This window comes from Sebastes umbrosus, chromosome 8 (genome assembly GCF_015220745.1).
Source record: "Sebastes umbrosus isolate fSebUmb1 chromosome 8, fSebUmb1.pri, whole genome shotgun sequence".
In the NCBI taxonomy this organism is placed as follows: Eukaryota; Metazoa; Chordata; class Actinopteri; order Perciformes; family Sebastidae; genus Sebastes; species Sebastes umbrosus.
The window spans coordinates 1,623,882-1,648,863 of NC_051276.1; the positions used below are offsets into that span (position 1 = coordinate 1,623,882).

Consider the following 24,982-nt stretch of genomic DNA (forward strand, 5'->3'; position numbering starts at 1 on the left):
CAGTGGTAATGTACTGTGAAACCGTAGGGATACTTTATAGAAATTTGATGATGAGGAAGGATGATTTTAAAGGTGTCTTGAGAGCAGATTTAATGTTTCCTTTTTATGGTTTATGGTATTAAAAGCATGCCATTATAAGGTGCCACTTTGTCTGTATCCACGGTTATAGTTTTACCTATATCTCTTTTGATGTGAGGGCATCTCGTTGAGTCATTAGTGAAATTCACGTCTAATGGATACCTCAATTCAGAAAAGGTGATTAGATTAGTTTTAATTAATGCTTTGCCAAACAGTGTGACATGTTTTTGCCGCTGTCACACGCCTCTAATTGACAGATATTTTCAAGAGAACTCGTTCAAACGATCCTTTTTTGCGTTTCATGTCCGTAATTGCCTGTTGGCACGCCTGACCTGCCGCATTGACACCAGACATACCGAGCCGCATTTTCACATCTTTTTAATGAGCCTCTGTTATGTTGTAGTCTCTAATTGTGCTGTTGGCAAAAGAACAATAACATTTAAAAAGCCACCCAGCCAGTCAGTCAGCCAGTCAGCCACCAGCCCTCCCATCTCACCCTGCTGTGACCCTGGCTGTGTGTGAGCGGACAGATTACAGTGTGGGAGAGGAGGAAAATCTCGGGCTTGAAGCCAGACACTTGTCATTTTGGCCAGAATGACTTCTATATATCAAATTGAAGCTCTTGATGAAACCAGTTACCCTGTATCAAAAAGGCATTACTAGGATCATGATCAAAATTGAATTGGACGATAAAACCTCAAAGTTAATAACAGGAGAGACAAGGCTCTGTGGTGGTAAAATTAAAAGATACTTTGTGTGCATAAGATGTGAACGTATACAATTTATGAAAGGGAATAATGAAGGGAGCTGAAAGAGATGTAAGAGACAGAGAAAAAAGACAGGATAAATAAGTGCGAGCATGTCATGTCATGTCATGTCATGTCTGTCAGTCAAATTTTCATCCAGTTAGAAAAACACATCACCTCATCACTGATAGCCCATGTTAGTATTGTTTTCCTCTTCACTAATCAATCAAATAGAGAAACTAGAAAAGTGCTCTCAGTAGAAAGCAGATCTCAGCAAGGTGTGTCTGCAACGACCACTGCTGTAATGTTTGATTGAATGAATAGACTGCAAGTGTATCAGATGTGTTTTTCACTTGCACGTTTCACAGAACAGATACGCTCTCACAAAATGTTCAGAAAGGAAATATTCATACACCTATTTTCCTTATTAAACAGAAAAATACAACCATACACCTTCTGAATTCAAGTTTCTCTCTAAGACTAGCCTAATTGCCTTGTTAACTCATCGTAAAACACACTTCAAACTCAACAGAAACAAAATAAAACTCACCAAAACCGTCTTGTTTCGGCTTTCCACTGTTCAAACAATCACAAACTCTGTTTTGGTCAAAATAAACCCCTTGATTCACTGAGGTAAATGTGAAAATATGCTGGCTCTACGTGCTGTTCTTTCCCACTGTCTCCCTCTGCCCGCTGAGCAGCAGTTGAACTGTTCTTGTTCTTCGGAAGCAGACCATTAAATTAGCAAAATAAAATGACAAAAATCGGCCCAAAAAACAACTGATGATAGCTGCTGCTAACAGCTCACTATCTCTCCTTCTACCGACAGAAGAAGTCGCGCTCCGTTGTAGTCAGCGCTCAATTCAGTTTGTCACTTTGCTAAGCGATAGTTATACATACATACATACATACATACATACATACATACATACATACATACATACATGCATACATACATACATACATAAATACATACATACAGACATGCAGTCTTACCTGAGCGTGCAAATCAAAAGAGTAAAAATTCGTAATCGGTATGGAAACAAGAGTCCAAACTGAAGCAGTTGTTGATTACTTGCGGCCCCTACCGGACGGTTAAGAGAAGTGAGGAGTCAGCAGTCAATGACGGTATGTAACAGTCAATAAAATATGTATTTAAAAAGAAGTCCCACGAGAGGTCCTTAAGCATACAGTCATAAATGAGCACACAATATATTAGGCTGATAAATCCAGTAGGATGCGAGATTAGCCACAGACAGACAGACATAAAGATGCACATAGGGCTGCAACTAATGATTATTTTCATTGTCAATTAATCTGTTGGTTATTTTCTTAATTAATCGAATAGTTGTTTGGTCTATAAAATGTCAGAAAATCATGAAAAATGTCGATCAGTGTTTCCTGAAGTCCAAGATGACGTCCTCAAATGTCCTGTTTTGTTCACAACTCAAAGATATTCAGTTTACTATCATAGAGGAGGAAAGAAACCAGAAAATATTCACATTTAAGAGGCTGGAATCAGAGAATTTTTTTCTTAAAAAAATTGTCAAATTGATTATCAAAATAGTTGACGATTAATTTAATAGTTGACAACTAATCGATTAATCATTGCAGCTCTAATGCACACACACACACACAAACACACAAACACACGCGCGCACACGCACGCACGCACGCACACACACACACACACACACACACACACACACACACACACTCATGCATACACAGGACCAAATACATAATCTCCTGGCAGAGATAATAAACCAAGCTCTTTGGAAATAGAGTTCAAGTCATCTTTGCAGCGCTCTGCTGGCTATGTGGATGGGAGTGAGGGAGGAAATAGGCCCGCGTGAGAAGTAATCAACGCAGCCCACTATGATAGTGACAGCAGGTTAAGAGAAGGGGATGGGGAGGGAAAGCTCTGTTTCTATACCAGAGAAAATGAAAGCAGCTGGGGGTTTGCGCTGTGCGCTCTAGTCAGTCATATATGCTTGTTATCAAGTGTGTTTTTGTATGTGTGTGTGTGTGTGTGAGAGAGCGAGAGAGAGAGAGAGAGAGAGAGAGAGAGAGAGAGAGAGAGAGATGGGACGCAGCAGGAGAGGAATGCAGTCATGGCTGTAAAGTGGGTGTGAAAACAGCCATGTTCACTGACCTCCAGGCTGACCTCCCCACCCCTCCTCCCCTGGAGGTCCTAGTGTGTGTGTGTGTGTGTGTGTGTGTGCATCGCAAAAAAAAAAAATTGTCGGTACGCGATAATATTTGCCGGAGTTTGTGTGACGGTGGTCGTGGGGTTGGTGTGTGTGGTTGCAGCGTGTGTGTGTGTGTGTGTGGTTGCAGCGTGTGTGTATGTGTGGTTGCAGCGTGTGTGTGTGTGTGTGTGGTTGCAGTGTGTGTGTATTTGTGTGTGTGTGTGTGTGTGTGTGTGTGTGTGTGCTGATAGCTGTAAGTGAGTGGCCCTGAATTTACAAGAGTCCAAGGGAAGAGGTCGAGAGGATTATCTTAAAATATTAGCTGCCCTCTCTCCTCTTCCTCCCTCCTTCTGTCTTCCCTCTGTCTTTTCTCTCTCCTCCTGTAGACGGCAAACAGCACCTGTTACACACACACACACACACACACACACACAGGCATTTACGACTAACTGCATCTGATTACTTGACTATACAAGAATAAATATTGATGTAAAAGTCGAGGTCTTTCTTACTTCTTAATTTGTGTTTATTTGTACTAAATGGTTGACAGACGCATGTCAGAAGAAGTAAGAGGAGATAAAGAGGAGCACACTAAAAAACCTCTTCAGAATCAGAACCTTTTAGCTTTTATGCTTATCTTTTTATTGCTTCTATAACTTTATATTACATATTATTTTTAGATTTATATTTCAACTCCCACTACTCTGGGTGAGTATGCGCTAACACTTTCCTACTGCAACCTCAGACATTTTTTCTACTACTTAAACTGTATTGTTGCTCCACATGACATGGCATGACAATTTTCATGGCAGAAGAGGATATTTATAACTTCACATGCCTTTTCAAAAACGTATGTCATATCGAATCCCTATCGAATCCATTTTTAAAACACACGCGCGCACAGACACGCGCGCGCACACGCACGCACGCACACACACACACACACACACACACACACACACACACACACAAATATGCTACCTAAAAAAAGCTTATTCCACCTAACAGTCCTAAATCTGGAGAAAGATTTTTAGTGAAACATGCCATGAGGCCAGCTCGCCCCTGACGTTCTGCACACTGTATCCGCATGAATTCATGTTACACTTATTTTCGTTAGGGATTTCCCACCTGAATGTAAAAGCCTGCTGCTCATTTTCTAAACTTTCATAAATCCTCCTATGAGCACTTGTCTGATTTAAGGCGACGACAGACGCGGTCCCCCTGGCGCACTCCAACTTGGATTTGTCCCCGATTGGAGTCAGCTATCCCGCCTGCTCGCCACTGCGGGGCGTCTGGGCGCTGGAGCGGCGCCTCGAACCCGCTTCAGTCTGTCTACTCCCGGCAACAGGCTGGCTGCCCCCCCCCGTCACATCCAGCCGTAGCCCTGCATGGCCAGCATCTCTCAGCATTACGCCATCACACACAGGCACCCTCCGCCTTTCTGTCTTCATCAACCTGTGGAGAGATGGGACCTTTTTGAACAGTTGAATTCCTCACAATTACAGTTTAAATATGATAGTTTGGAATTAGAAATATTGGGGGGAAATTAATGGACAATATTGAATAGGTCGAAAAGCCCAATTGCAACATGTGTCTTTATTATATCTGTTAAACTGGTATTTCATATTTTTAATAAATATATTATTAATTAGCCTAGGCTTTGTTAAGTCTACATTACCAAAACTCTGTCCAGGTATTAGAAAAAAGCACATTTGAATAGAGTTCAATAGTAACCGGAGTGCGCGCTCCGCTGCGTCTGTGTGCATATAATTAAATAGCGCCGCGCGCTCTTATCGGTGGGATCTGACAGTGGAGTTTGTAAAAGCGGTCCCTGACCCGGTCCCTGTCTCTGTCCCTGTCTCTGTCCCTGTCCCTGTCCTGTCTCTGTCCCGCTCCCTGTCCTATCTCTGTCCCTGTCCTGTCCCGGTCCCTGTCCCGGTCCCTGTCCCTGTCCCGTGAACCTCTTCCCCCGCTCCCTTCCAGCTCTACCTCTCGGTAATTGAATTAGCTGTGTTTTGGTTGTGGGCGGGGCTTGTCTTTGTTGAGTGACGCCCCTTCAGATGATCCCGACCAATGAAGCGGTCCCCCGCTCCTCCGGAACCGAACCCACTCTCTCTCTCAGTCTGCGTCTGGAGCTGCCTGCCCGTCTCGAGCCCTCACCCTCCCGTCTCGAGCCCTCACCTTCCTGTCTCGAGCCCTCACCCTCCTGCGCGTCCCGGCGTCTCAAACCCAAACACAAGAAAAAGAGGAAGACTACACAGCGCGCGCACATGGGAGAAGGTTTTTTTTTTTCTAAATCCTGCACGTCGCACGAGGACTTCTATATGAGGAGGATACTTCGGGATGCGGACATAAACAAGCGTCTCCACGGAGAAAAGACACACCGCTGTCCGTCCTCTCTCCGACACAGAGCAGGACTCCTCCCCACCGCGGCCGTGACACCTCCGGTACATCACCGGGAGAGGACAACAGCCTTTTTTATCCGCTGGAGACGGAAGAGCGAGTGTGACATTATACCGTTCACCCGCCGCTGACTGGCAGACTGTACGGCTTTAAAAAGTTGCATGGAGAACATGGACATCTGACGTGCGCCACACGGCGTCATTGGACACATTGAGCCTCTCTCTGCCTCTCTCTCTCTCTCTCTCTCTCTCTCTCTTCTCTCCATCACACCGTGGACTGACTAATCCCCTGCGCTCTGGGTTGGAGTAAGAAGAAGAAGAAGAAGAAGAAGAACAAGTGTAGAGCAGTTGTCATTAGCCCTGCCAGCGGCTCCATCCAGTAGCTCCGTGCCTGCAGAAGGTGGACACTAACCCACCAGACACTGACTGACTGCCTGTTGGGCTGCGCATCTGTGTGTGTGCCGGTTGTGCATTAGTGGGAGACATATTGAGTCGGATTTGACATCGTGCATGCCATAAAGCGTGCTGTGATTCATCTGGACCCTCGAGCCGCATCACAGAGACGACACAGTGACGCGTCGGGTTTGTAACTTTAAATCCACGTCCACCTGAACAAGTGTCCTCTCAAGTGTCCCCTTGAATGGTCACGTCCTCGCTATTATTCCCTTCTGCCTTTTCCATGTTGTGCGCATTTCTATTTGTTTGGCAAACTGCGCCAGCAACACACGGACACATGTGAACGAGCACGCGCCACCTGTCCCGGTAGAAGCGCCCGAACACAACCCGACCGACCGACCGACCGACCGACACTGAAGAGGAATACGTGCCGAAGTTTCGCTGTAGTGATGCTGCAAATGGAAATGGTCATCTTCGTGTGCCTGGTGCTGTTGATGTGTGTATTTAGCCAGGAACCCAGTTCCAAAGTGGTGGCCGACCGCTACGCCGTCTTCTGGAACCGGACCAACGCCAAGTAAGTGGCCTCACACACCGGGCGGGTTCCTCCGCGGAGAGTCGGCGATGTTCTGTCTCCTCCTCGCGTATATGATGCATGAACCCGCAGGTTAGCTGGAGCAGGTCGGTGTTTGTTCTCCGCAGTGAGGGCATAATGCCAGTAGCTCTAGGTCCAGGCTCTAGCTGAGGACAGGACCAGGACCAGGACTAGGCTACCGGCTCTTTAGTTCCAATCCGTGGCTGCTCATTAGCAGCGCGTCCCTTTGAGGAAAGTATAGATTCAAACCGTGCGTAATAAGGTCTGGACACACCAGTCATGGTCTGGTGTTGCACCCGCTGTCAATATCACAGGAGAATTCATTGTGAATTATTGTAGCTGTATAGACTATAAAAGGCTCTAAAGCCTGGAACATTATCTGCTGTTGTCCGGACTCCGGACTCAGGCTGACCCCTCTGGACCCATTAGCAGCTCAGTATCTAACTAGTCTCAACTAGGCTAAGCACCTAACAATCACCACAAAGTCCATTAAATATGCCCATTTATTTACTCCCTTCAGACTGTGGACTGTTGGTTCATTGCCTTGTTTTGGGGAAACTTAAATTGTGGGCTAAACGTGTCAGACCTGCCTGAGTCTTTTTGTGGCTTCAGCACTAACTAACGAAACTAAATGTAGGCAGAGAGAAAATAATGTGTCAGTCAGTGTTAAAAAGCTCCTTCACCAAATTCAATATCATAATGCAATTTATGGGCATACAGCAGTCCAAGCACACCTAAAAGTATAAATAGGAGTGCTTCATTAATGTTATTAAGGTGCCATACACATGACAGAAAATGACTAACTCGTCTTTGAGTTTCTGGTAATTTGTTTCTACTATTAATCTTTAAAATTGTTATTAAAACACTTTTTTTTCTTTGAAGAAATCCTTGAGCAAATTAATAGGGTACAGTTTATTGTGTACAGCATTATAATGTTGGATCATTGAGCAATATTGTAGTAAAGAAAAGTAGAAAAATCAATGAAATTTGGTTAGGACGTTTTTAAGCTTTTAGATATCAAATAATAGATTTGCTCAAATTAAACAATGCAAATAAATTCTGGATAATAAAAGCCAGTGTAGTGTAACTGTTGAATGCGGTGAAAGGGGTTTTATTCCACTACTGTAAGTGTAGTGTGGAAACCATGGACTTTCCCATTCAAAACTTTTGACAGTGTGTAGCTTCCTCATTCTAAAAGGGACAAAGTTTCCCCAAATTAAACTTCACATATTGTTTTTTTTTATATATATATATATATATTTTACATATTTTTGAGCCTGAGTGGTTGTTCATTCATAAATCCAGACGCACAAGTCATATCTTGACTTAATGTCTCAAAATAAAAATACTCAAATAGTTAATTTAAATATTGTTAAATGTTTTAGGAATAAAATTGTATGCTTTTTACTTTCCATTTATATTAATAAAAGGACAAGTGTGTGTGTTCAACATTAGACTCAGCACTGTTAGTAGTGAAGTGAGGATTTTATGTGACCCAGATGGGCCACATGAGAGAGCGTCAGCAAAGTTAAAATAAAAGTTTTTCAGACGTGCTCCGATCCCTCTCTGCTCGGCCGGGCTCGAGTCGACCTCAGTGTTCAGTGTTCAGTGTACGTGTTTGTCGAGGCAGCGTTTCCCACTAACAGTCCCTTATGGAGTCAGACTGTACAGCCTTGTCCCCGGCTTATTAAGTCTAAACACTGCTGCTGGAGTTTACAGAGATCTTTCACTCAACTGCCAACGGCACTTAGTATTTGTTGAATAAAATCCTCAGCTTAGCCCCCAAGTGTGCACAAAGCCATTAATAGCACATGCTGAATTTGTTGCACAACTATTTATATTCAGTTTGAAGTTTCGGAAAACCTGATTTATTGCTTGAAGCAATTAGTGGTCAGTGGTACAAACGGGTGGCTGACTGTGAGCCCTCTCCTGAAGCCGGGGCCAGTCTAGCGGGGTGCGTAGATTCTGGGCCTGATATACCGTAGACCATGACTGTTGTGGTCTAGGTCTTTACTCTGGCTCGCCCCGGCTGTTTATTTATGGACCACTTTCTTCAATAGAGGCAAACACAATTTTGAGTTGAATCTAGATTCCTGCTGTTGATAGACTTTCATTAGACAGTACAATTTTTTGTTAAACAAAAAAGTTTTGACTTGACCGGTCGCTCAGTTAACTTGATATCTTCCAGATGTGCTGAAAAGTTTTCTCAGTTTCAGCGAAGGAAAAAAAAGCTAGAAAAAAAGTGAAATTTAAGTAAATCTGTTAATCTCAGATCTGACACACCGAGAGGGGAGAAAACAAGAACTTTGTGATCCACTTGGCTTCATGCATGTTGTGTCTTTTACTCTCTTTGTGTCCAAAGTTAAATCTGAGAAATAGATAGCTTCCAGAGCCTCATCCGCTTCTGAAGCCCTGAGTTGCCCGAGGAAAGGAAACAGGTTTTCACAGAGTCTGTAATGCTGCTAACACCAGTCACTCCGTTCTACTTACTCTAAATAGAGTTTGTTTGACTCTCACCCCTCTGGCTCGAGGCAGGAAGCCAGAGAGGTAACACAACAACAGCAGGAGGAGACGGAGAGAGGGAGAGATAGCAAACTTGTCTTATTGATGACTCGGTTAATAAATATTGAGTCCCTTTCTTCATGCATTAGGCTACAGTAGAAAGCTGGTGTGGCACTGCTACGTAACTTGCCTACGTCTTTGTTCTGAGACTCCACAGTCACACCGAAGGTTCGGCATGCTCCAAGAATTTACTATGAACGCCCCACGCACATAAACCGGTCCATCTGAGACATGTTACTTTATTATAGCAATAACTCAAAATTAATAATGTAATTTGTCATTAATAATGTTAGCAGGTAACTTCAAATTTGTTTTTTCCTTCTAGTTTGACATACTCTTTACATTCTTTCTTGTTGGTGTCTGAACGCAGTCGTTCAGGGCTCGTTTTACTACCTAAAAGCCATTTGCCGACATTCATTTTTGCCCCGTATGAAACTGCAGCTTCCACAGACTTGAAAATCACCCCAGCTAGATAATCCATCACACTAAAGCTGTAGTTTGAGGTTGGTTTTGTCACAAAATCTGTTTTGCTTTGAAATGGTTGCACTCAAGTTGGATGTTTCACATCAGCGTGTGCAATACGACGTAATGCTCTGCTTACGTTGATCAGCTGAAATGCACAGAGAGAAATGAAAACCTATGTGTGGAAATACCAACGAAAAACTGTTTTATTTACAAATTTTGTTCACCTGTTTTCCTACAATTAATTTGAAGTTCAAAACTAATATTTTCTTTTTAATTTTATATTGCAAAATGATTGGAGAAAGTGTGATCTAGATAAAATAAGCGAAAGGGCTACTTCTGCTGTTGTTTCGGTCAATGGTAGACAAAACAATTTTACAGCTTAGACTACCAGTAGTATTGAATGGGGAATCTCAGATGAATGTGTCCGAAATGGAACCTTTAGTTCCAAAAAAACGTTTTTTTTTGCAGTTTAGAATTTCTTCTATTTGGTTTTGCTGTGGTCAGAATTATAAGAAAATGGTAGATTAGTGTGTAATTTGACATTGGTTTAGTGCATTAGCGGTGCCTCGGATCTTTCTGCTGGCTGTTTGTGTTGTTGGTGATTGGGGTTCGAGGCTGAGGGGATTTCCATGGTGTCTTGTTGGCTTCAGTCCACCGTTGTGTATCGACTCCAGCATGAAACCAGAAACTTGCTAACTGTTTTGTTTTAAACACCTTTATCTCTCTCTTTCCCACACTTTCTCTTTTAGTTCTCTCTTCATGTTTTTTTTATTTATAGTTTTTCAGCATTTAGCTGATGAAAAAGTTATTTTGTTGGACAGTTTAGAGAAGTGCAGGAATTCTTGAAGTTTTATCTGTCCGTAAAGAGTTCCTCAGCTTGCAGTAACTTAAAATACAGGCACATTTTCTCTGTGTGGATTATGCCCTCTGCTATCGCGCTGACTGTCTTTGCTTGTGAGTATTTATTCTAATGAGGGGACAGCCAGTGGCTCTAATGGTGCCTCAGCTGTAATGCCGAAGAGACGGCCTTTCTCTTCCTTTCCTTTCTCCCTCTCTACCCTTTCTTCTTCCCCATATTCCTCCTCGCCTTTCTGCCGTGTTGCCTCTCGGCGCCCTGCCTCTCCCCGTCTCTTTCACTCTCCCTCCCTCCCTTCCTCCCTCTCTCTCTCTCTCTCTCTCTCTGTCTATCCCTCCTTGCCGGGCACAGAAAATGAATGAATACAATTAGATATTTCGGGAGTCCCTCCACGGCTGATGGTGGAGAAAGACGCGCAGAGGTCAGGCACACTCTGTGAGGAGCTCAGGGAGAGGTCATACACATACGGCGAGGAATAACGAAGCAGAAAGTTGGCCTGCGAATGACAAACTTGTAGTAACTAGAACTCTCCTTGAAGTGGGTGGTTTTATTAACATTAACAGTTGTGGTCATGCAAACGGCTCAGGGTGATTTGTATTTGGCTGCATAATTTGTAGCTCAAAAACAAACAGCCTGGGAAGCATAACGTGCTGCCTCTCGTTGTAGTTTTTACATTTTTATTCATACTGTAACTGGAGGCCTACAGTATGTGTAGTAGTTTGGTTGTTCGTATCAAAGACAATTTTCCTTTGTTGCAGTCATGTGTGGCTTGTCTCTGTCTGTGCATGTGCACGTTTTTATGTTTCAGCGTGCATGTGTGTGTGTGTGCATGCAACGTACCAAACGAGCCTCGTGGTTATATAGGGCTTGTTTCCTCTCCTTCAGACTCATAGATACCAGAATAATTACATCTTTCTCCCTTGGACTTCTCATTACCTGTCACAGACCAATGGGACATGAATACGCATTGTGTCAATCTGTGCTTGTGTGTGTGTGTGTGTGTGTGTGTGTGTGTGTGTGTACGCGTGTGCAAATGCTGACTGTACACTAACAAAGGCACGTACGCATGGAAGTGGAAAGTCAGTCCATACACCCTTCTGTCTGTAACAGATGTGAAAATGATATATGACAATATTATATTTTATTTCAAATTAAAATTCTGAAAACCGAAGATTTTAAAATCAAGTTAGTATTGCCTTTCATTGCTAAAGTGGATCGTTTTTGACCCCATGTCAGTCTTTCTTGTGCCCCTTATCATTTTTATAGTGACTCGCTTGGGGCCGTGTTTTACTCTTTCCTCTCCTCTCCTCCGCTCCGCTCCGGCTCTCGTCCTCTCCCTCCGTCTCTCTGTCTGAGGGCTGATTAGTTCTCGTTAATGACCTCTTGCTCTGTCATTCTTTTATGCCCGTGGCATTGGCAAGCACAAGCACCGGCCGAGCTGCGGGGACCGCGAGCGTAGGGAACACAAAGAGAGCGAGGCTGAGAGGATGTAGAGAAAATAAACACAGGACCTGACGGAAAACCAGCAAACTGTAATGATGGTGTTTGTGTGATGTAATACTTCTATTAAGGTTTAAATGGCACTCTGTGTTTTCTCACCAGACCTGTAAATGCACTTTCCATTTAAATTAAATTTTTTTCTATTAACTAGAAAATGAGCCCAGCAGGCAGTAGTCAATGCTTAGTCAATGTGCTCTGCAGAGCAGCTGTTCTTCAGCGCGCGGTGGAAGAGGGGGAGGACTGCTGACCGTGACCCTCGTGGAGGTGCTATGCGGTGGACAGAAGCAGCCCTGTCGTTGGGGGTGACTGGTGGTCAGGCTGTAGTCTTGGATATGCTAATCCTACTGACGGAAAGGCAGCCTGCAACTGGATAGAAAAATACATTCCCAACATGTATTATTTTTTGGTATATTTATATATATATTTTAAATTGGATTATTATTGATTTATTTATATTTATACTTTTTTTTAATTTTATTTTTATTTTTTTTATGTAAAAATAATTATGTAAAACAAATTTTGTTCTTCAATAGTTTTTGTAAATAAATAAAAACAGCAAAACATTTTATGTTTTTAAAATATGCCTTCAACAATTGCTACTCTTTTGCGACCTTGATTTGGGTGATTTATTTATCCGATAGCAACCGTGTTTGCGCATGATTAGATAAATATCACTCATAGCCTGACCAAGGTTAGCGGTGTTGAATTGGTACTAAGAGCCTTAAAAAATCCCACCGTCGAGAGAAAATGTTTGGTTCTCCACCAAAGGGTGGACGGGATCCTATATTATACTGACAGAAATGGACAATATTGAATGGCAGCTTCACTTCAGCTGCACATGTTTCCCTCCCTTGCCTGGGGAACCAGATTTTAATGTCCAGGTTTTTGTTTTCAGAGTAATCACTCCAAGGTCAGACGGAGTGCTGAAACGCTGCTATCAGCTGAGTGATCTTTCTTCTAGCCCTCATTCAACCCGTGGCTTTCAGGGGAACGCTCCGTATCGCTCTACTTGGAAACAATAAAGTATTAACCAGCTCGTGCAGCAACGCCCACATGTGCAAAACTCGACAACAAATAATGTTTCTAATTTTTGCTTGTCTGTTGCTATTAGATGTATGTGTTTGTTTATTCATTTTTCTCAGTTTCACCCAGAATTTCAAAGTTGTAGAAAGTTTTCTTACTTAACTGCTTTTTCTAAAGTTACTCTGGGTAGAGATCTGGCAGGTTAAAGTTGTATACACTAGATTTGTACTTGATATGAACAGAGTAGACGGAGAAAGAGAATAAAGTATTTTGCAGTCGGGTTTATTCGGCTCCCATATCAGAAAAGCTTATGTTTCATTTTAAGAGCCCAAATAGGAGTGATTAACAGGAATACAGGACTACTGCAGGTCCAAACGGCGCTCTAGGAACCTCGCTGTCGTGTATTATAAATCCTCGTTCCTGGCTGAAAATGGCGCTACCGTATCCTCCTTCAGTTCCTCTGCTCTCCTCTGTAAGATGGAGGCTTATAGAAGCAGCTGTTACTGTAGTAACGCTCGGCTGATCTATCACCCCCGACCAGAAAGGGGCGCTACTGAGAGAGGTCTGATACCCGCTTGTGCCCTCTGCTCTCAGCCTAAAGCATTTCAAGTGAAAGCTACATCCATTTTGCTTGATTTAAACCAGCTCTTTCTGCTTTGCTTGATTTGACCTCGTTAAACTCATTTACTGTCAACGTCATATTATATATTTACAGGAACGACACCAGCATGTAAAGGCCAAAAAACTACTGATGGGCTTCAAAAAAATGTTTTCTTTCACTGTCACCGTTCACTATTCAACTGGAAAATGTGACGGGAACGATTGAGACTGTTCGCTTTTTGCCAGACACATTTTCCACAGATAATTCCTTTCATGGTAGGCTGGCTTCGGACCTTACTCTGCCGTTTTCCTTATTTAACTTGGGGGGCTGCGGGGGAGTGACTGGATGTTTTTCTAGCTGGGCAGCAGTGTGGAGAATAGATCCCAGAAGAGAACACATCTCCAGCTCGTGAATAAAGACCTAATTGACGGGTTGTAGCCAGTTGTAAATGACTCATGAGGTAATTCGTCTTCACAGACAGACTGAGAAACACACTGAGGGACTGTACAATTGTGTGGTCTGCTTTCCCCTTTGGAATTGAGACAATCTACTTGGTTTATTTCCAAACTTTTATAACCCAAAATAGAATTTTCAGAAATCATAAAGTGCTGCTTATAGCCAGAGATGGTGTTATCGCCTCCTCCAGTTTCCATGGATTGCGTATACGGCTTCTTCGTTTGATGTTTCTCTGTTTGCGTTGGCAAGTCATGAAAAGGTGAAAGCACTAATTGATTCCCTGGCCTTGTTTTTAATACGAACACCTCTTTGTAAAGCCCACACTGCTGCTAAGCTTCCCAACTGACATAAATATAAATAAACAATGTTGCTTTCACTGTGTTCAGTCTACCGTTGTGGCGAGACAGACATGCCAATAATAAGCTAGCTGCATTAGCCTGTTTGAATTGACAGTAGAGAAAAATACTAGCAGCCAGTGCCCCCCCCTCCAATGCTGGGCCGAGAGACTGAAAGGCAGCCATTGTTCTGCTCTCTCTGTCCACTCCACATAGCCAGGGCTGAAAGTAATGCATTCGCTTTAAACAGAGAGAGAGAGAGAGAGAGAGAGAAAGGGAGGGCAAAGGAGAGGAGCGAGGGAGAATGGTGTGAATGGCTCGGGGGGGAAAGGGAGAGTGCACAGCTGAAGTTGTAGTACGCTTTTGGACAGAAAAAGGGAGGAGAGGAGGAGTATAATGCGAGCGCCAGACACGAGGGGAGAGGCATGTAGTAGCCAGGAGTGACACAGTGTGTGGAGAAGAAGAAGTGGCAGTTTCCCTCATTTCCAACTAGCCTTATCCATCCTCTCTCATCTGCCTCCCTCCCCTCCTTGTCAGTCCTTGCCAAGGTTTAAAGATGCATGCGGCTCTCTGTCTCCCCGGCGGTGACCGTGGCCGGTCGGTCGGCGCTGGTTCTCCAGGGGTCGGACCCTGGGCCTTCACCCCGAGGAGGTGCTGTCTTTGCGGTCCGTGTTTAGTGACACTGGGGCTATTTTCTACAGAGACAGGATTAAGGCCGCTCAGGTTTAGACACCCTGCTTTTGTTTCCTTTGACACTGAAGGCTCCCACACACAGGGCTGTGTTTACTTGGGGGTTGGTGCTGTGGCACTAAAGTTGCATTTCGCTCTTAACTACTGTGACACATTGCACGCTGTGCCCTTGAAAGTGCATTTCCCGCTGAAATGCATGTATCGCAGTCGGAATGCCAGGATGTGTGTAATGTAGCGGCTTAATGGAGGGTTTCATTCCACAATGCTATATATCTGCTGTGGAGACAAATTGGTGCAATAAGAATGAGCTGTTTTTTCCCTCAGCAGTAGATCTACTTTGCAAGCGAAGGTCATAAAATGATGCGTTCCATTCATTGTGATGAATAATGTGTATAATTATGCACGATTGTAATTCAAACGGTGGATATCTCATTTTGTAACAAATCTCCTCTTATTTGTCTTTGACTCGGCTCGTCTCGTTCGCTGCATCACTTTGAAGGCTTGGGGTCTAATAAGGCTAAGTGGGATTTTGACCAAAAACAAAATGCAAAATTACAATTATTTTTAGATCTATCACACCGTATATTAAAAGTCTCATATGTCAAAATGTAAAATCAGCTAAACTGAACTTGAACGACTGCTACTTTGGCATGAAAAGCTCTTTTTCAGATCTACTTTTTTCCTGGATCCTTTCATTAGGCAACAGATGCTCGTCTGATCTGAGCTCTAGGAAGAGTCTGGAATCAAGCAGATAATGAATCATGTTTAAAAATGTATAACACAGAACTAAGTCTGACGTCTTCAGATCAATCTGGGTTTGATGTTTAGACGAGCGAGTGTTTTGCGTTTGTGGGTATCCATGTGCCCACATGTGGGCATGCCCGTATATGTTTGCTGGCAAATCGTGCGCATACGCATGTGCGTAGTTATTCGTGTGCATGCGTAGATGTGTTTGTGTGTGCATGCGTGGTTATCCTGAGCCGACCTTGGCATCGAGGCCCGCTTTAATGAAGCAGCAGAAACACACACCCGTTACTACAGCAGAGCACAGCACTATTCTTGACCCAATTCTCTGAGCCTGCTCCTCTGAGAGCTGCTTGATAGTTTTCCCATTTCGTGAAGTTGCATCGTGCGTGTGCATGTCTTTGTTTATGTGTGGTGGTTAGTGTTTCTGTGTGAAACTATACGGAGTGTGTATTTTTTTCCCCTGAAGGGAACACGATTGATCCGGGGAATGTGTGATAAATCCCATCTTCACCCCCTCCTCTCATCTGAGCCCAGCTTTGACTGGTCGGGCTTACTCCAAACATTATCCCACAAAACCAAATATGACACCCTAAAGAACATAGACCGACAGACACACACACACACACACACGCACACACACACACACACACACACACACACACACACACACACACACACACACACACACACACACACACACACACACACACTCTGGTTTAGGAAGGGCAGTTCATTATTTCTTTAGTGAGGTTCAAGTTGCAGGAGATGTGGTATTTATTCTGCTTGTTTATTTTCTTCCTCTAAATCAGCGAGCAGCGAGCCTCGGAGTGCAGCAGCCTTTGAACCGCGGCCTATCCCATGACTGCAGCACCGGGTATTAACCCAGAGCCACTGAGAGGCTTAAAAAGCCATCAGCTCATTGTCCGGAGACACAAAAACCCCCTTCCTCTAAAATCCCCCCCCATTCCCTCTCTTCTCTTCTTCCTCCTTCCCTCCTTTCTTAAGAATGCCTTGAGCTGGCCTCTGCTGGCATTCATATTAATCAGTTTTAAGGGTCTAATGAGATAAGTGAGACTTAAGGGGAGTCCCCAAAGTGGCCTAAGCCTTGCGGATAAACAGAGGTGATGAGCGCTGCCTATGGCTACATCCTCAGTGGTGTTTTTTTTCCAGCATAGTCATGTATACAAAAGGTTTTAATGTCCTTAATCTCACTGTTGCGCTTTGAAAACCACTTTTTTAAGAGGAAGTCATCACCTTTCCTCGTAAATGGAGGTGCTGATGACATTTTGGTTTGTTTCTGGATTGAGAAGCTAGTGCATCTGTGAATCTGACCAGCGTCAGATCTTTTCCTCGATAACTCCCTCCTTTGTCCTAACCCCCACCCACCCATGCAGCTCATGCCCTCTGCTCCTCACCCCGCCATGTATCCCTGGAATATAGACCAGCCGCTTTCCTCCCGCTCTTTTGCTCTTTGTGCCATATTGTCCTCTCTTTCTTTTCCCCGTCCTCCCTCCCTTCCTCTCTCCTGTCTCTGGGATTAGCAGATCTTTAACTGTACTGTCCACGTCCTCGGCTCTGGGGGTCCTGCTGAGGTGACCCAGCATGCCCACTGTCAGCATTAGCTTCAATGTTGTGGCTGCAGCACTTGACTGACAGTCGCTTACGCTCTCTTTCTCATTCCCCCTGCTTTTCTGTCTGTTTTTCTTTTTCTTTTAATCTTTTTTTAAAAACATGCACCACCCTAACCCCCTCCCCATTTGTACTTAAGCTCTAACCTCCAAGACAGAGAGACAATAACTACAATGTGTGTGTGTGATGAAAAATGGTTAGCCAAACCGAGAAAAATAAAAATATGGCACCAGTCAGACAAAAAGAGGTAAATATGGCAGCAATGGTTGATTCAGTTTTGGATTTGAAATGTTCCACATTTGAGACATTTCAAAATTGGATTAATGAGGCAACATTGATTAAAGCTACTTAGCAAGGATAACCTTCCTAGGCAAATGAAATAATCTATAATCTGTAATAATCTGCCCATAATTCAAAAGGTGCAGATGTCAGGGGTCAGACAGACATTTACAGTAAGAAGACCAGTTTGTTTAAAAAATACACTGGAAAAGTTCATTGATTAGATAAAAAAAAAAAATTGTTTTTATATTCCTGCTTCAGAGAAAACATCAAATAATATTTTTCCCGCATATTTTGGGCTCTTGTGCTCAGAGGGTCTGGTTTAACTAAATCAGTAGAACTACTGGAATAGCTGTGAGGCGGGACAAGTCCTCAGAGAGTTCAGTTTCACCTGCTGTTCTGTTCCTCTGGGCCGCAGGACGCCATGACGTGAGACATTCCAGCCAGGATTAGAGCGTGCACGGCAAACGGAAGCACAAATAAGAGCGAGCGAAGGGGCTTTATTTCAGAAGTAACAGAGCGTTTGGCCTGGCTGTTTTAAGGTTAATGCCTTTTGACATTTTTACAACATTTTGTGAGAAATTCAGTCATAATTTCCTACATTATTTTGTTATTGAAGCACAATTTTAAAAAGTGAAATTGTTAATATTGAAACACTTCAATATAATTAAATGGCGGCCCGCCTGTGAATGAAATACTTTCTTGGTCATCCAGCATTAACACATGTGAATAGGCCAGTATGCGTAGTTGAGTTCATATTCTTATCAGGGTGTAAGAAAATATTGAAAAAATTTAATATTGTGATATCATATTTTGTGATACTGTACAGATTCTCAAAAACACTGTATACATTTTAGTTAATACTTTACATGCAAAGATTAACTCTGTCAATTCTTTATTTAATTTGCAAAGAGATGTGTCCTCTCAGTGTATATGTCCTCTCAGTGTATATGTCCTATCAGTGTATTTATCCTCTCGGTGTATGTGTCCTCTCAGTGTATATGTCCTCTCAGTGTATGTGTCCTCTCAAAGTAGAGCTGATTTTACAGGGACTGTGATAAATGCAAATACAGATCCAACTGTTCTGATTGCATTTGTTTTTACTCAGATGTGCATATGGTAGTGTGTTCTTTATGCTATGATATTTTTCCTAAAATTAGATTATAAAAATCACAATATATCATCCTTGCTACAGTAACAAAATACATCGCAATATATTGAATTGTAACCTCTGTATCGTGATACATATCGTATTGACAGATTCTTGCCAGTACACAGCCCTAATTCTTATTTATTTACATCTTGGCTCATTAAAAACAAACATAAATTATTAAAAAAAGTTTAAAATTGAACAACAAAAAACATGACAAATTGATTAGAAGAAGTAGCAGCTGCTGTTATAAAATAACATATAATCATGTATAGAGAAATTCTCAAAATTGTGTTACAATTTTTCTTTTGCTTTTACTGATAATATTCATATGTAGTGGTTGACAAAATAACATCTTACAGTAAAATGCAATCCAATACATTTTTATATTTTACCATACCATACTACCGTTCTTTTATGGATTTGTGTATATGTATTTCTTTTTCTTTTTACATAGAATAATTATTTCCTAATTTCAGGTTTAGTTTTTCTTCAAATAGATATTCATTAAAGAGGTTATGCACACTTAAACATGTTTTTAATTTTTTTTTAGCTGTAAACTAAATGACAGGACAGTAATGTACGGTGATGGTGTTAATATTGACATTTCTTACCAAATTTATAAAAATCTGCATTTCATAGGTTGAAAATGGAAACATGAAAACATGCCAATAAATCAGCCCTGAACCTTGCAAGGCCAATGCTGGCATAGAGTGGAGCGGTTCGGAATGGAACTTATCTACGTCATGAAATTTATATTAAAAAATGATGTTAACGCCCTCCTTAATTCCTCAATTCCTGCCTCACACATTCTAACCCCTCCCTCCCTTCTCAGCCCTCTTACCTACTTTGTTTTGCATATTTTTAGAATGATGCCATTGGTGGAGTTAGACTCAGACCTAGGGGTAAAGTGACACTCTAATACATCTTTTTCCCCAGTCAATTTTAATGAATTTGAAATTTTGGTTTAACTTTAGAAAATGCTAAATTGCCGTCTGTTCATTACACCTTTTTTTATGGAAAAGCCAGACAATTTGCTGATGTTTTAGGGGCATTATTTTTCATGAGGTACAGAGTTGAAGTGGATTATTAGCCTGTGGGAAAAGAGATGCATCATATTCCTCGCATTGGATTAGAGTGCGTGTCTGGCTGTGGGTGGAGTGATGAAATATTCATTACTGTTTGTGATCTCTAAGAAGAGTAGCACTTGCAAACCTTTGCACGCAATACATGAAAAATGGAGTCAAGGTAGACATGTTGTGAGCATGAATGTGATGGAAGGTTGTCTGGTTCGTGTGTGACCTTAACCCGAAGCATTCATGTTGACTGATTTTTTTTTTTATAACTTTTTTAGTACTCTCCGAAAGTTGTTTAAATTGATAAATAACATAAACATCATGATGAATTTGGCTCTGGATTCCCAGTTTCCACGATAACTGTAGGTTCACAGGTGTCAGACGGTGTCAGACTCGTCAACCTGAGTGACATCAGGTTCACGGCTGCTTTAATAATGCAGCACAGCCACACTTTCTATGTCCTCTCCGGCTCTCCATCCTCTTCCGTCTCTGGGATGTAGAGAGCTGTCCTTACATTAAGACCGGGTCAGATTGCGTCTGCCGTCGTACATTAGCAGCAAAGCCTTCCTGCCTGTATCACTGGTAAGAGGAACATGGCACGAAGATGGCTGAATTATTCACACCCATAATCGGCCTTTATGTCCTGCTGCCAAGTCTGGCCCCACTGTTATTCTAGTGCATAATTGATAGTGCTCAGAAGTGGAAAAGTTAGAATAGCAGAAGTAATGCAAAGCGAAAGTGTAGTCAGGCAGCACAAGAAGGGACGAGGGGGATTGGTGGGGTAGCGAGGGGGTTAGCGGGATGGAGGTGGGCCCCTATAGGAGTTTTTACACTGAGCTTGTGTTAGCCTTTACGGGGCTTAGGTCCAGCTAGCGTGAGGATCGCGTGTGTAGGCCAGCCAGACTAGTCTAGGGGGGGCGGGTTTGGGGGGATAAGAGGGGGATGAAAGGAGGTGGGAGGGAGAGGAGATGGGGATCCAGAGTAACAAGGCCTGACGCTGAGCCGGCCCAGAATGTGGTCTGTTCTCCCCCAGAGTTCCTCTGAGGCTCCGCTGTGGGCAAATATATTTTTTTGAAATTGAATTGAATTCGACTTCGGAATGAAAAAAGTTTTTTTTTTGTCTTTTAAATTATTGTGGAGACGTAATCACAACTGTTCTGTTATCTGCACGGTAGATTTGTACTCACGGGTTTGGTTTTCCTTTGGACCTAATCCAGTGAGTTTTTTCATTACCTGCTTGCTCAGGCAGGTAAGAGAGGCACAGACATCACATTACAAGCATGCGATACAATGATCGATAAACAGCAGCCTCCAGAGGAGAGCAGTGATTGGCCCCGATCCAATTGTAAAGAGAGGCCATCTATTGGGAAATTGAGTGAGGCAACCTTTTGAATGTGTTTCAAGACAACACTCCACTCTTAGAAACAGAATAAAATGCTGACTGTTACTGTACATATGTTATTTAAATTAAACTGCATATCTTTACGTAATTGTGTGGAGTTTGCATGTTCTCCCCGTGTTAGCATGGGTTTTCTCCGGGTACTCAGGTTTCCCCCCACAGTCCAAAGACATGCAGGTTCATTGTTGACTCTAAATGTCCCATAGGTGTGAATGTGAGCATGAATGGTTGTCTGTCTCTATGTCATAGTCTGGAGACCTGTCCAGGGTGAACCCTGGCCTTCGCCCAATGTCAGCTGGGATCGGCTCCAGCCCCCCCCGCCCCCGCGACCCCCAATGGGATGAGCGGTTACAGATAATGGGTGGATGGATCTTTACGTAATTCCTCAAAGGATTTATTCCTACAGTATTTTCTAGAGTTGGATATTTATATAGTTTGATATTTCTGCCTCCTCACACCTCCCAGCCAGTCATTTCTGTGAGCGCCCTCAATTGAACGGAACACCCTTCCGTGGAGGTTTGAACGTCTCAGGTGAAGGTGTTAACACAGCCCCAGGTGTAGTCTATTTAACACCTCTCTGACCCTTAACAAAGCCTCACTAACTGCTGCCGAGCTCTGCCTTTTGTGTTCCATAACAAAGCCCTTTAGCTTCTAATAACACCACAGCACCGCCAGTGTCGAGAGAAACCTGAGATAAGGTCCACATCAGAGAGGTTGGTGGGAACTGTTTAATCCGCTCCTCGAAACCAAACCAACACACAACAGGCAGGGATCATGTTTGGCAAAGTGGCCTCGCTTTGATGGAGGGATCGGATGGTGCGAGCAGGAGCAATAACGGGGATGACGGAAAATAGAAAGGCGGCTGAATGCCGGTAGTCTTTTTACGGAGCTGTGAAAGGGAACATCTGGAGAATAATACAGGGAGTTGTACACAGTGTGTACTAATGCTCACTCACACACGCACGCACGCACGCACGCACGCACACACACACACACACACACACACACACACTAATAGCGTCACAGCAGTACATTACATGCTGTTCTTTTTATGATTACGCTGATTAATTCGGCGATTCCCCCTCTAATCACAACAAAACAAATGATTTGCTCAATTACTTCAGTTTTTACATGTATGCAAATATACTGACCGCACAAATAAATTAACAAATAGTGGTCTATTCATTTTCCCTCAGATTGAAGGAGGTATTTCTTCTTTGCTCTCTTTTATTTTCCTAAAACAAGGACTTTAGTAGCAGTGCCTACACGGCGTTATCATTTAGCTCCACGTCCAAGCTATATATATTCTTTTTGTCAACATCACTTTTGCAATATATTAGAAAGTATCTTTCACCATGAGTCGCTGCAACGTGGCCATAAAAGCGTCGAGTGGAAACATTAGCAGCGATATGTCTCAGAAACTCATAAAACCAATTTACGAGTGCACTTAAGGCCCATACACCTACTGGAGCCGTTCTATAAAGATGCAGACGGAGATTGCACCAAACTCTCCCCAATTACCCACATTTAAAAGTAATAAATGTGGATCGATAAGTGATAGAGGGCCTGTTAATCGTGGACTCACCCAGTTATTTCCAATTGAGACTCTCCTCTTCAAACTAAAATTGCAGCATTTACAAGCTTACCATTGATTTGTGTTATTGTTTTCTTCCTACAGGCTAAACGCTGCATTGAGCTGTTTTTGCAGTCGTTCTCTGGAATGAATATATATATATTTTTTTAATCTTTTGTAGTGTTTAAATTCTTAAGAGACTCGCCTTTATCTTATTAAAAGAGAAACTGTGAGGACCAGAATGCTATTCTTTTTTATATGCGACTAATTCGTTTTTAGATATCCCAAATGAGAAAAGAATTTTAATTAAAGGAAACTTCAATAATCAACCCAATACTAGGTAAACAACGTGGCTGCTCTGGTGCGTGGAAACAATAGTGGCGGCCCCCCCTGTGAGATACCGTCTCGGTCACCAGCAGTAGGACACGTGAATAGGCCAGTTTATGTGTAGATGAGCTCATATTGGTATTTATTTACAGCTCGGCTCAGCGTGCCAGCGCTGGAATGCTATTGGCACTAGCAGGTATAGATTAGAGCCTTTTCTGTCTCACTGTGAAGTTAATTGAGGGAATCCTCCTCCCACAGTGGACGGAGACTGTCTCAGATCTGCAGCTTACTACAGCACAACAGTTTCACTTTTAATCCCGGTCGACGATTTCTGACGCCAAACTAATGAGACTGCATCCCATAAATCACTTCTTTGTGACCTTTTACACGCTCCGTCTGAAACAAGCCCATCTCATAACCCCCCCCTCGCCATTAACGTCATTAATATGATATAATGGCTTATTACGGTGTCACTAATTAGAGTGTACAGCAGTTAGATGTGTCATCATCCTATTCCACCATTAATTGCTTCACTAACGGTTTGCTTTTGCATATTTACATGTAACTGTGCGATCATTCTACATGGCTTTATGTGTTTACATACAGCAGCAGTGCAATAGAAATTTATTTCTCCCCTTTGCAACACTGTGATGAGCAATTTTCTAGACCTAATTAGTGCATTATCAAGAAAAAGTCTCATCAGGAAATGCCACCGCTAATGCCCACGGCTCGGCTGGCATTTAGTTTAAATACCCACGTGGCTGATTGGCGGATGAGCTACTGTCTTTTTGATACGTTCGTGTGAACATGTGTTATTTATGTGCAGTTTTTCACGTAAACAGCCAATTAATTAAATGTCACCGCAAAGCTCAGATTAGCCGTATGTTTATTTGCTCACAGAGCATGGCATGATGTATGAGAATTTGAAAAGGCAATAGATTTGTGATTGATGTTGTATTATTATTTGCTTTTCATGGCTTATCATACAGATTTATGCATAAACACTTCCATTATTAGAATACAAGTTTATATCTCAGTGGTAATTCAATTTTTTTCTCTCTGTGCCCTTGAAAGCCACTGAGAAGACATTACTTTTGTCCTCACCGATCTCCCAGTAGAATAGTACGTTATTGTGTCTGTTGTGCAAATGTTTTACTTCCACATATCTGGACACACAGTAATTCCTCTCCTTCTGCCTTTGTTTTTTTTTTGCTGTGTCTCTGTTGCTCTTTTAATTGTGAATTTTTCCAGTGTTTTACAGCCTAGTAATGATTTTATAGCAGGCTGTTTTATACCGGTGTCCAAACCTGCAGCCTGAGGGAGATTTAGTGTGTTGCCGCTGTTGGGTAGTGAGCTCTAATTGGAAGGTCAGGGGGACGTGTTTCAGAGTAGCAGGAGATCACCCGCGTACTGCAGATTTAAAGGTTATCCAAACCCACCCGCAGACATAAAGATGTAATTTTCCTGTTATTATATTAGCCATCTGGATGGAGAATATTGCATGACGAACTGATTTGAAAATTGAATTTTAAAATCGGGCTCAAACTTTGCTTTTAAGCATCATTTAGATTACACTGTATAAAATATGTCCTTTCAAAAAAGATGCAAATCATTTCATTACGTGATTTGAATTAAATAAGATCTCACTACTGTATTACCGTGCACAAAGTGTATTTTAGGTACATACTGTGCTATTTTGAAAAATTTCAGACGCAAGTGGAATAGTCCTCTTGGTTGCTTTGACACCAGGAAGATTTTTTCCATCCAGCCATGGCGTCTCTCTCTTAAGAACAGCTGCCTCTGGTCCTGCGTGGCATGCCAGAAGTTAACCACACTGCAGGCTCGGCTGGAAGGCTGAGACGTCTGTGTGCTCCACTCGCTGTGTGTCTGAGGGGCTCCGTTTCTGCA

The 24,982-nt window shown here is 42.7% G+C and overlaps 1 protein-coding gene across 2 annotated transcripts in view; it reads left to right on the forward strand.

Moving 5' to 3' along the window:
- The first annotated feature begins 6,263 nt into the window (after positions 1–6,263).
- The window catches only part of efna5b (ephrin-A5b), a 113,425-nt gene continuing 94,706 nt past the window's right edge, over positions 6,264–24,982 (forward strand). For both annotated transcript variants that reach the window (XM_037777259.1, XM_037777260.1), the window contains exon 1: positions 6,264–6,388. In XM_037777259.1, the coding sequence (XP_037633187.1) occupies positions 6,264–6,388 (125 nt within the window). The remainder of the gene's footprint in view (positions 6,389–24,982) is intronic.